This window comes from Oryzias melastigma, linkage group LG4, assembly GCF_002922805.2.
Source record: "Oryzias melastigma strain HK-1 linkage group LG4, ASM292280v2, whole genome shotgun sequence".
In the NCBI taxonomy this organism is placed as follows: domain Eukaryota; kingdom Metazoa; phylum Chordata; class Actinopteri; order Beloniformes; family Adrianichthyidae; genus Oryzias; species Oryzias melastigma.
Genome location: NC_050515.1, coordinates 21946875 through 21959924, shown reverse-complemented (window position 1 = coordinate 21959924; position 13050 = coordinate 21946875). Strand labels below are relative to the sequence as shown.

The window sequence follows — 13050 nt, the reverse complement described above, 5'->3', positions numbered from 1 at the left end:
CAGCAAAGAGTGTTTTGAAATTAACCTGACTGGTTTGTGTCTTTTTATTAACTTTATTAAGAAGAGACCTTTTATTTAAACCCAACAATAAGCAAAAAAAATCTACCAGGAATCTTGTCACTAGGACATTAAACTAAGATTATTTGGCAAATAAGAACTTTCTTGATAAGATTATTTTCATAAATGAAACAAGTTTTCTTGAAACAAGAGTCTTTTTACTTTCTTAAGTGCAATGATTTTGTGCTTAATTTTGGTCCTTCAGTTGTGATCCTAGTTTTCGAGTTGTTCCCCCATCAATCTCTCCATGTTGATCATCCACAGCTGTTTTCAATTCTGTCAATTACCCTCGGTGTATTGAAGCGTCTGACTTTCAGTTATTTTTTGTCAGGTCATGTGCTCCGTTTTGACGCTCCTTTTTTGTGTTTATAGTTTTATCATGTTTCAATTTATTTAGTAAATCTTTTTGTTTCTGTCACTAAGCCTGATCTCCTGCAATTTGGGTCCGACAACACCAGTTTGTGACATTAAGAATCAGTTTTTGCAATGAAAACACAGAACACAAACTCTACACCACCTTTGTGTCATTTACTCCAAATTAAAAAGAAAGATTTTTGATCGTTTTTAATGAAGCTTTCGGAGTACTAATAAAGTATTGTACATCAATAACGGCAATTGACATATTTGGCAACAGCAATGCACCTTAAAATTCCAGCTGTACTGAACAACCATCTCAAAACAACTACTCACCGGCCACTTTATTAGGTACATCTAGCTAGTACTAGGTTGGACCCCCTTTTACCTTCAGAACGGCCTTGGTGGCATAGATTCAACAAGGTACAGGAAATACTCCGCAAAGAGTTTGGTCTATGTTAACATGATAGCATCACACAGTTGCTGCAGTTCCACCACATCCCAAAGGTGATCTATTGGGTTGAGATCCGGTGACTGAAGAGGCTATTTGAGGCTAAATAACTTGTTTTCATGTTCAAGAAACCAGTCAGATGATTCCAGCTTTTTGCCATAACGCTTTATCCTGCTGGAAGTGACCATCAGAAGATGGTACACTGTAGTCATAAAGGGATGAACATGGTCAACAACAATTCCCAATATTCAGGTTGGCTGTGGCGTTGTAACCATTCTCGATTGATACTAAGGTGCTCAAAGTGAGCCAAGAAAATATCCCACATCATTACACCACCACCACCAGCCTGAAGCCTTAATACAGGGCAGGATGGATCCATGTAGTTTTAGGTGAAAACCCCAGTAGATCAGCAGTTTCTGAAATATTCAGACCAGTCTGGCACCAACAACCATGCCACATTCAAAGTCACTTCAATCACCTTTCTTCCTCATTCTGATGCTCAGTTTAATCTGCAGCAGATCATCTTCACCATGGTTGTATCCGAATTGTCCCCCTAACCCCTATCTACTAAAATACTATATAGTGCGTGACAATATAGTGAGCTGGATTTTAAAGGTAATTCGGACACGATGCTCACTACTTTTGTTTTGTTTTTCTAAAAACCGGATGTGACGTCATCGATTTCACGGAGTGAAAATCAAATAAAAAAGGAACATTTCACTGCTTTTATTTATGACTCCACTGTGTTCTGATGGTGAAAATGTTGATGGTTTATTTAAATATTGCATTTATACATGTTTTTGTTCGAAATTGTTCGGCCGCAATGCATCGTGGTCTATATCCGCTAATCTAGTGACCATCGATGTACGCTAGTTTTTCACAAAGACTTGTTGGAAATTTCAAGTGCAGTCAATTTGGAATTAGTAGATTCGGACAGCACTAGAAAATGGCGGCTACGCTATATAGTGATTGGGGAGAATTCGGACACAACCTTTGTCTACAAGCATTAAGTAACTGCCTTGTGATTGGCTGATTAGAAATTTGCCTTAACGAGCAGTTGGACAGGTGTACCTAATAAAGTGGCTGATGAGAAAATGTTGTTTGGATAATTTGGCCTGGCAGGAATCACTTAGTTAGAACTGAATTTTAAAAATCACAAATTATTTTTATATGAATGTAACAGGTCTTAATAGCTTTGGTTATGAAGATATCTTTTATAAATAGGGAGTTGAATTGATTCATTTTAATGCTCTCTGCCTTTTTCTGGTAAGACAGGAAATAGTGGCAGAGCCTCAACATTTACACCTCCAACAAAAAATGCCAGGGAGCCGAAGGTCCATGTTTCACGAGTGTTTGTGTAAAGGTACATATGTGTGCTCCCGCGTCCCACAGAGAGGACCGTGTGAGGTGAGAAGGGCGGGCTGCAAAGAGAGGCCTCGTGTCTCTGTGGCACAGCTAAGTGCTGCAGGCTGTGACCCACGTCAGATCTGCTTTTTACCTGGCCCACTGGTTTCATCACCGTCACCCTCAGCAACCGCCGACCTGCCTCCACCTGCGGGCAGATAAAAGAGACACGTTTGAGTCACTGGACACTGAAGTGCTCAGGTGTGGTCACATGACTTGTTCAAAACGCAGAGAACATGAATGGTTTATGACATTCAACAAAAAAAGAAAATCTAAAACCATTTATTATTATGTAAGTAAGCATATTGTTTTCAATTAAAAAAAGATTGTTTTTCATTCTAATTGTGCTTTTTGAGTAATTTTTATGTGCTTGTCCCAGTATTGCCATCCGCTATAATTCCTACTTACTTTATCCACAACATAACAGAAAAAAATGGGGACTTATTGGTTATATTGTCCAGTATGAACTATTGGTGGTGATGCAGACATTTTTTTCACAGCTGGAGTTTAAAAAAAAAAAAGATCCGCCTGTTCTGAGCTCTGAGGTTTGCCTTGATGTTGATACATGTGAAGCTGCAGAGGCAGACGGAGACTGTCAATGAAGTACAAGAAAACACCCAGACAAACATTTCTCAGTAACTCACTGTAAATGCTCTCAAAAACATCACAAGAACTCATTATTGTTAAAACATACTCCATAGAAATCCCTAAAATCATCACTCTTCCTCTAAGAACCAGTGTGTTCGAGTTGTACATGCTGTGTGTCCTAATCTTCTCCTTTAAGACTACAACTGTTGTAGTCCTAGAAGTATTGGAGGGAAAAACAAAAACATTAGCTCAAAATATGAAACCTATTATATCAAAAAACAGAAAAAAAATATCTCAAAAAAGAAAAAAAATATCTAGAAAATTATGTAAATAATATTTTGAAAGCCACACTGGTGATAGATACTGTGGCGACTTGAGCACATAAACAAAATGGATACTTATGTGTATGACACAGACACATTGTGGCTTTTCAACTTTTAACTGCAAATCATTTTCTAGTTTTCATGAGCAGATGAGGTTAGAGCTTTTGTAGATCTTTAAAAAAATTTGCACAAAAAATGCTTTTTTTATGGAATACACTGTACTTCCATAATATTGTACTTTTCTCACAAACAATAAAAAAATCAGAAAAAAGGACAAAGCTTTATGTCTTCATAGTTTTATGAACCACTCGGTTCAAAACTTTGCATGTGTGTCGTCTGCTGGCGATTCAAGAAACCAGAAGAGCTTAAGAGTACTAACACTACTTCTAATTTACTATAGCAACTTTGTACTGTTAGCTTAAATTCTCATTTCTTTGTCAGGTATGTGAAACTACAAATTAGTAATGTCAGTTTTAAGAAAATACCAAAAAAAATGTTTACCCTCACCCCCAAAAAAAGAAAAAAAAACTTTTCATGGTAAATTTTATAATTACTTTGTCATTACTAAAAAAAGTTAAATATGCTGTATATATATATACTGTATATATGACACATAAAAGCCCAAAAAGGCCATCAGTATACCCTCAGATTGGATCACTTATGAGTTAAATGCCTATAAAACTGTCATCATACAATAATAGTAGTGATTTTTGTCATTTAAATCTTTTCCATGAGTTGTTTGTAGAGGTTTTTATTTAGTATATGTACATGTATTGTTTTATTTTGATTCTTGAGTTCTACTGTGAATTTATTCTCATCCTAAATGGAGACTGTTCCACACTATTACCTCTTTAATAGGCAGCTCTATCTGGTTTTAGAGGCCGGTCCTGATCTACCATGTAACCTCTGCAATGGCCCTTGGCACGTAATATAAAAGTGCCAGCAGCATGCTTTCAAAGATATTTTGTAGATGCCAGAAGCATGTTAGGAGGGTGTTTTGTTTTCCCATGTTGCCCAAATGAAAATAAAAGTAGTCGATCAATCATTTTGGCTCCTGATTTTAGAGGTATATTAATCTGTTTTGGAGCTTCTATTCATCTTGAGGTGACATTTGCATGAGCTTCTGCTGTTATTTTGTATTCTTTAGTTGTTTTTGTTTTTAATCATTTATGTTTCCATATTTCAGCATGTAGCTGTTCATTGGTCAAAATCTTGAATGTGTTTATGTATTTAAGAGCAAGTTTGAATCTGAACATGGCAATAGTGCACTGTTATGTATTCATATTCAGATATTTATTTTACCAAAAAAAGTTAATGAATTGTATAAAGAAAAGTGTAAAATAATGGAAAAGAACAGTTGCTAACTTTATTTTAATTGACAAACCAGACACTCTTCTGGGAGCAAAATTTAAAGACTCACTCCAATGAAAATTGTGTTGGTGTTTGACCATGTTTTTGTGCCATTTGTCTCATGATGGAGGACATATAAAAGGAAATTAAGCTAAAATTACATTTCTGAGTATTTCCATTTTTTGTGAAGCAGGTGCTGCAGATGTAAAAGCCTGTATAGCAGTGATATAAGTGCTACAGTTGATGCATCCGCCTGCAGTCAAGTACATCCATGTATTTCTTTGGTTTCCTCCAATGAGCTGGTATCTGGATCAAAACTGTACAGCTGCAATATTGCTCGCCATTTTTGTTGTACTGGTAATGTTAGGTTCAGGGTGTGAGGGGCTGTAAGCTAGCAGGAGAGCACGTAAACAGATGAATAACGGGAAGTGGGGGCAGGCTAACTCCACGTCAACAGTCCTGCCTGCAACTTAGACATAAATTTCTAATGAACTGCAGCCGCTCTGCAGAAACAATGTTCTAGAAAACAAAATCATTTTAAATTTTGGATAAGAAGATCAAATGTTATTGGAGTGAGTCTTTTAGACATGTTAAGTGCTACATTAGCTCAACTAAAGCCACAATGCTAGACAAATGTTAGATTAATCTCTTATATATTGAATGTGTTTTATAACATGTTTAAGAGCAGAGAAGTTTCATTCTTGCTACATGCTAGATTAGATGTAGTCTTTACATCTTTACTTTAGCTAAAAGTGGTGAAACAAAGCTAAATTCAAAACTCTAAATCACATGAGACAAAGTCAATTCTATCCGGCTCTCCAGATCTTTTTATTTTATGTTTATTAATGCCCCGATGTTATCTTGCACTTATTTCTAACTTGTAACATTTTGACAGAATATATTTTTATGAAGAGTAAAATATTCAAAGTAATTTAAGGTTTAAGGTAATTTATCCTAGAATAATAAACCTGCCTGTTTTTACTATGTAAAAAAGTAAATTTTTTAAAGTTTTAAAAATGTCGTTTTAGTGTTTTCAATAAATGTTTATAGTGTCTGGCCTGCAACCTTGGATGTGTTGTGGATTTTGGCCCCCTGTGGGATTCAGTTTGACACCCCTGCTCTAAATGAATCCTATATGCTGACTTGTGGAGATTTATTAGCTAAAACTAGCTTAATTATAGCAGACAGTTACTATCCTGGCATGTTTACATTAAAAGTGGGGTCATTTGGACCCCACAAGACAGCGCGCTGAACTTTTTTTTTCCCCAGGATTTTTTATCTTCACTGGTGTCCGTGGCAGACATAAAATCCTGTCCACCTTTAACCACCTTTGTCATGGGAGGGATCACACATCGATGTGAGGGTTGGGTCATCTGGATCCCATAAAATAGCACAAGGGTTAAATCCAGCACATACTGATTTTAGCTATTCTCCATAAGCTAAACAAACTATTGTTGTTCATCTTTCGGCCCATTCCTTTTAAGGGTCTGCACAACGAATTAACTTTTACTGCTTTGCACAGGTGTTTTAGCCAAGAGTTTTACACCGCATGGCCTTCCTGAACCTTGTATGTTACCCAGGCAGGGGACCGCAGGAGCAGGAGGAATTGAATGCAAAATTTTACGAAAAAAAAAAGAAGCATTATAAGAGTAACTTGGCTGGGGAGTAAAGATGGACCATTTATAAGATGCAGCAACCTAGAAATGCTAAATATAGAAGGGAAAAAAATCATATTGCCACACTGGAGAATAAGTTACACTTTTAGGAAATGTTTAACAAAATATGGTGACAAAAACAGAAATTTGATCTTGAAAGGTTAATAAGATGAATTGAATATATAAAAATAATAGACTCCGATGCTTATTTAGCTTCATGAAGCATAGAAGGAATCTAGTTCATTAGCGCAACATACAAACAATTCTTCAGATAATTATAGGATAAGAACAATGCTAACAAGTCAACAAAGCTCTTCATAAAGAGTTTAAATCTCTAAATCCATGAATTCTTCATTGTTTTGTTGCTTTGGAACACTTCAGCCGAGCCCGATGTAAGACCGAGCCACGCTTCTTCTTCTGCATTGCTGTCGGTAGCAAACTGATACACACAACTACAGTGCCCTCTAGTGGTTATTTTTTTTATCTTAAATAAGTCCCACCTGAGTATAAGTCGCACCCCCAGCCAAATTGTGCAAAAAAATTTGCCACTTATACTCAGAAAAATACAGGAAAGTTGATTTTTAAGTTGTTGAACGATCACCTATGATTCCTACGGGCAGCTTGATGCACTCACGCCGAGATCATCAAATAAAGAAGAACTTCTTGGAGCAGTGAGGACAGGCCTGTGAAAGACCAGACCTTAAAATAAAAATAGACTCCTCTTTCGCTCATTTATTATGCATCTCACAGGAAGTTCTTCAGAAATAGAAAAAAGGCAGAGTAGTCCTCCACTTCCCAGCTGACGTTAGTTTGTCAGCAGGACTTACTCACAAGGTCACTGATGCTGCTGTACATCCTCACAGTTACTGAGATTTTTATGTGGAATGATAAATAGTAGAAAATCCCTTATTATTGGTATTTAATTTATATGTTAAGGCTATTTGCAGCGTTTCCAATTATTTCCACAAAAACCCAAACCTTTTTTTCTAAAATGTAAATTATGTTGCAAATACCACAGAGTGGTCCACAGATCACATTCCTGATGTTCTTGTGTTCCACTGATGTTGATTCTGGTGGGTTAAGGCTGCAGGGACACACGACCACAAGTTACTCACATACCCACAAAGTCATTGACCACATCTTTGAGGAGATGTCCCACGATGGCGTACGCCACCGCCACCACCATCAGCGCCGCCATGAGCAGGTACAGCAGCGCTTTGGGCAGCGGCATGGAGTCCCGCGCGGGCGTCCGGTAGTCCGTGAAGAGCAGGTCGCTCTCAGAGTAAGAGTACTGGAAGATGTGCTCCATGCCTGACGTGTGGTTGGAGTTGAGGGGCGCGTTGCTGGCGCTCATGGCACCGTCCGGCTGCAGAGACGTCACCACCGTGGTGGTCACGCTCTCCGCTTTCTCCATGCTCACCAAAGCCGTGCTCTTGTTCATCAGGGGCAGAATCTGCGACAGGAAGTAGCTCCAGTCCTTTATGGCACTGGCGTTGCATAAAAACATCGCTCGGTCCATGGAATCGGGTCGCACTCGCCGCGTCACGGATGCGCAAGAGGTCTAACCGCGGACGCAAACTCTTGGAGGATTCGTGGGGGGTCTTCGGGCAGTCCACCTGGAGGATCCCTCCACTGTGAGAGCCCCTCTCCAAAAGGAGCTCATCAGTGGAAAAACTTCGTCCCCCTGCCTCTGGTGAAATTGGCGCTGCGCGTCACTGACTCCCTTTTACGCACAGGCAGAGACCGAATTTCACGCATCCAACGCGTATTCTCCCTCCAAAAGTGAGATCAGAACATCCTCAGGTGTAATCCAAAGAAACCTAGAAAGTGTTTCCTCACTGTCCTCAGTCACGACCTTTGAACACGCGGGGAACGTGGCCGTGGATCCCGGCATTTTGAGGCAGAGTCTGGTAAAGCTCCACATGCTCCCTCCCGCTTTGAGGAGAGCCCAGCCAGCTGCGATTACACAAGCTCACAGTGAGAGTGGGGTGGGATCTCAGCTGCTGTCTGAGATCATTTCAAACTAAATTAGAAAACATTACATGCACTAAAAACTCAATTAAGTAATCGCATTCCCATTTAAAAATCATAAAAAGAAAATCTGAATTCAAATGATTCTGTTAAAACTGTATTTACAGCATTTTTTAGGGCTATTTCTTTATTATTTGAAACATTTGATATTGTTCTTCAGCTTTGAATTTAATCAAATCGAGCAACATTTCTTGAAGTTTCCGATTGAGACATTCTTATATAAAGGATTCCAGTGGCGCAACAAGAACATTTTATATGGGGGCAAGAGGGGGGCAGAGGACTTTGGAAGGGTGGCAAATGAGAGTGGAAAGACATTAAAATTTGAAGGGGAAAAAAAATTTATCAAAATGTTTCATTATTGTGAGTATTAAAACTGACAGGGAAAAACCAAAAATTATTTCATCTCCAACCTTAATTACTTATGATCTGTAGCACTTATCAAGATCTGTCAAGAATATTTTCTTAAACATATGATTTTTATCAAAAAAGAAATAACAATTTCCATTTGCCATAACGAGGAAGCTGCAGATTTCAGCAAAACCCAGTGTACTGGTAGGCCAGATGTGCAAGCATATGCTGTACAGGGGCGTATCAAATAATTTGAGATTTCATTTAAAAATATTGTTTTAGTTATTTTTGCAATGCTTATAGAAGCTTGATTTGATGATATGGGGTTGAATCAGGAACAGCCTAAAGTAAATGAAAAACAAGTGAAAAAAAATGAAAATACATATTAAAAACTTAAAGGAATTATTGAAAATTTGAAAAAACAAAATTTAACATTTGAAACAATAATATTGCAAATTTGAAAGAAATATGGAAAATAAATAAATATATAAATTTGAAACTTAAATTAAAAAAAAAACTTAAACTGATGCCAATAAAAGAATGTTTATTTGTACTTTCAACTTTCCTTTTTTTGTTTTTCCCTGTTTGCTTTCAGTTCTGTTATCAGTTTCAATCCAGAGTTTCCACTGCTGAGCTGATCCTAATTTTACATGGGGGCAGGACTCTGAGCTCATTGGCTACAGAAAATGCATCCCACGATTCCCAAAGAGGTAATGGTAAAGTGACGTCTTTTCTGCTTTATGTCTCCGCCTGCGTCAGCTCACTCCGATCAGACTTAGGGAGACCAGTATCTCTACTGTGCAGTTTAGCCCTGTGTGAAAATGATCATGTGTGTCTTAGAAATGTGTAGTGAGGAGTACACTTTATCACATGTGTCAAAGTCAAAGCCAGATTATTTTATTTTATTGTTATTAATAGGGGTGCTCGTGATCTGCTCCTGAAAATTGGAGTATAAATGAGATAATGAGCATTTCTTCATATTTTTCCGACTTGGCCTTAGCAATACTGTATTTTCTAAAGTATTTACCACATTCATACTTAAGAAGCTCCCAGCATGTACAAAATGTATTTTCTTCTTTTGCTTTAGTCCAATAATTGTTAATCAATTCACAGATTCTGGCCTTTATGCCATCATATTGCATCAATGGACAATTCAATTTCCAATAAGAAGAGATGGAATTCAAACAGGAATTTTCTGATAAATTGATGGATATTTGAATGGCCTTGTGGTCAGTAAGAGGTGTAGGTGTAACCTGAACATTAACACTGTCAATGTGGATACTTTCAGAATTAGCCAGAAATCAATTCTAGACTGTTGGGAACGAGATCATTAGACCAAGTGAACAGACTCTGACCATCATTCTTAACTCTCCAAATATCAGTTACTTTACATTTTTCCATTAAACCAATCGTAGTGGAGCTAGAGTGCTTAGGAGCTCCTGGTGGCCGTTTGTCAGTTTGACCATTTATAACAGTGTTAAACTTACTTTATACATTTTATGTTTATTCTTCGGGTTCAGCTGCAGTTCCTTCAATGAAACCTCGACTTCCCTTACTCGTGGGCCTTGTGGATGGAAGGCCAGAGTTTCTGTCTTGCGTCTCGGTCCACTTTGCAGAGGTCTTCAGGGAAGTGCAACCGCTCCTTCTTTATGACGCTGTTGCCTTTTGCAGCTCTCCAGATCTTCTTGCTGTAAAACAGATGACTGCTCTGGGCCTGGAATCAGAGCTCCGTTTCTTTCCCACACGATGTGCGACAGTGATGAAGTCAGGAATCTTGTCTTTTTCTTGGCAAACACAAATATTTTCCATTCAACAATTTTCTTTCTCTGATTCAGAAACTCTTAAGCTTGAAGTTCCATCTGCGTTCCATCAAGCTCCGTCACGCGGCTCAGCCACAAAGCAATGTTTTTTTCATTGGAGATGACACGTTTCTCCACGCAGCCCATTTTTTTCTTAATATCCACAATTTCTTCGTGAACATTTTGCACCTTTTTCTCCAGAGCATCACTACAAATGTTGATCAAATCAGCAAGCACGTCAGAAAATAACACAACAGGCATTAGTTTTTCTCTAACACGCTGAAATTGTTACTTTAGCTCTGTTTTTAGTGATTGTGTGAACAGGGAAATGTACTGTATGCAACTTTAACTGGGTAGAAAAGATCTTCTGCAGCTCTACATCTCATCCCCATCGTGGAAAGCTAGCTAGCTGAAGATGAAAATGTGGACGGTTTGTTTAAAAATTACATTTAAACACATTTTTCCACAAAAATTGTTTGACATTTTGGTCTGTATTCTCTAATGCAGTTAGCATCTATGCATGCTAGCTTCTCACGTAAACTTCTGTAAAATTTCTAGGGCACTCGAAAATTTCTACAAAATGGCGAACGCAATATATAGTGAGTAGGGAAGGAATTTGGGCATAGCTGACGTTGGTTTTGTAAAACTGTGAGAGTTTCAAAGCTCCCGTTACATGTGGTAACACACAAACTTGGAAAACAGAACAGCACGGGCGTGAAAGAGCTCAGATAAACATTCGGTCACATGACCTGGCACAGCAGACATCCTTACCTGAAATGGTAGTGGGCGGGGCAACTTCTGCTGTCCATCAACCTCAAACCGAGCATAAAGAACTCCTTCATTTAACGCTCACATTGGAGCTTAAATCTGAATTCATCTTGATTTTGGATGATTGATTGGTCAGTTTATTTTGAGCAATTTTATAAAATAAGGGAAGAATAGACAAAAAATAGATGAACAAATCTATTTATGAAATTAAACAGCAAGTCTTTGTCAAAGCAATTTTTTCTGATTGTCAAGTTAGTTTTATTATTTTTAGATTTTCAAAACATTTTGGACGTGAGACAGACTCATATAGTTTGCATGAAATAAATGTTTTACAGATCTACTCAAATAAAAGGTGGGATGTAGTAAAAAGAAAAAGGCTCCAGGGGTTTGCCACCTTTAACATTTAGAGAGTCATTCAGGTCAGTTCTTCACTGACCACAACCCAATAGGAGCCACAAACTCTTACTTCTGCATGTAGAAAAAAATGAGACACAGATTTGTATTTATATTTCACAAAAATAATATATATATTTGACATAAATAAAATGTCATTTTTTTACCAATAATATCTTTTGACATAGATTCACATGAGTTTATTTCAAAATAAAAGACTCTGTGTCACAAAGGATCATTACAAAGGGACAAATAAAGCAGTAGGTAGTGTGATGTCTTGAGTGATTTGTGAATAAAAAAGCAATCCATGGTTTAATTTACTGTTATAGGTGGATCTCATCCAAAAATCTGTAAATCTAACTACATTTAAATCAGAGATAATTAAATGAACCTTACACATTTTTGGACCATATAACACATTTAAAATCCTTGAATTTTGCTTAATAATAGACAAATTCCATTGTCACTTAATTGTGGTTGTGCTTTTCTGTGGCAACAAAAATCTGTCAAAATGTTCAACTTTAGTGAAACCAAACCATACAAACCCATATTAGTTGATGAATTGTTTGAACGATTTTGGATATTGCAGTCAGGAACCTAAACTGTTTGTAAATTAGTTGAATAAAGTTTGAATGATTGACTGTTTGTTTCGCTAAATCCAATGTATAGTTAAAAAAAACGTATTTTTTAAATTAAAAACATGTAATGATTCTTCAATCAGAGAGGGGAGCCGCCGGTTGCAGACCTCTGTCCTAGCGATGAGAAAGCTATCAGTACTTTAAGATCCACTCCAATGAAGTGGTATTTTTGGTGCTTTTAACACGTTGTTGCATTTTTCTCGTATTGAAGGACATGTAAGCTAGCAGGACAGAGTAGAAACAAAGAAATGCTGGCATATCAAAAAAAGGGTTACTTCCGCACCAGAGGCAAATTTCTAATGAATTCCTGCACCTCGGCATATTCATCATTAAAAGACCACTGGGAACGATTTTAGAATAGATACAAATAACTGAGCAAAAGTGATGAAAAAGAACATTTACAAGATAGAATTTTTCTAAATATTGAATTTTACATGCAGTGAGATGCTTAAAGCTGATGATGTTTAAGTCAAAATAAGTGCTTTTTAACCTGAATGTGATTCTTGCATTTTACTCTGTTTCAGACAATTACTTTTAAGTGACCAAAATCAAAAAGTTCTCCTGGATGACAAAAGAGGAAGAAAAAGAAGCTTAGAAAGATAAGAGCAGTGTCCTTTCTGCAGCTGTTAATCAGCTGGGATTGTGGCAGCAGAGGAGGACACTCGCCTGGGATCGAATCCTGCTGAGTAACAAGGACTTCATGTCTAAGCGGCTCCGGCTTATCTGGCTGCCTGATGAAAATTACCCCTCATACAGAGCTCATGCACTTTAATCAGATATGACCCGAGCCACGTGGATGCTCGATTCCGCCTCCCTGCTCATCCGCCCGTTCCATCCCCGCCTGAATTGAGCTCTCTGGTGTCACTTGTCACTCTTCATTCGTACACGAAA

General features: G+C 37.7%; 1 protein-coding gene across 1 annotated transcript in view; it reads right to left on the bottom strand.

Annotated features, from left to right (window-relative positions):
• LOC112150188 overlaps window positions 1-8483 on the bottom strand; it is a 10815-nt gene extending 2332 nt beyond the window's left edge. Inside the window, exons 1-2 of the mRNA XM_024278239.2 lie at window positions 7302-8483; window positions 2361-2414 (exon numbers count right to left, since the gene is read on the bottom strand). Of these exons, the coding sequence (XP_024134007.1) occupies window positions 2361-2414; window positions 7302-7701 (454 nt within the window). The 5' untranslated portion in view covers window positions 7702-8483. The remainder of the gene's footprint in view (window positions 1-2360; window positions 2415-7301) is intronic.
• Between the last annotated feature and the right edge of the window lie 4567 nt (window positions 8484-13050).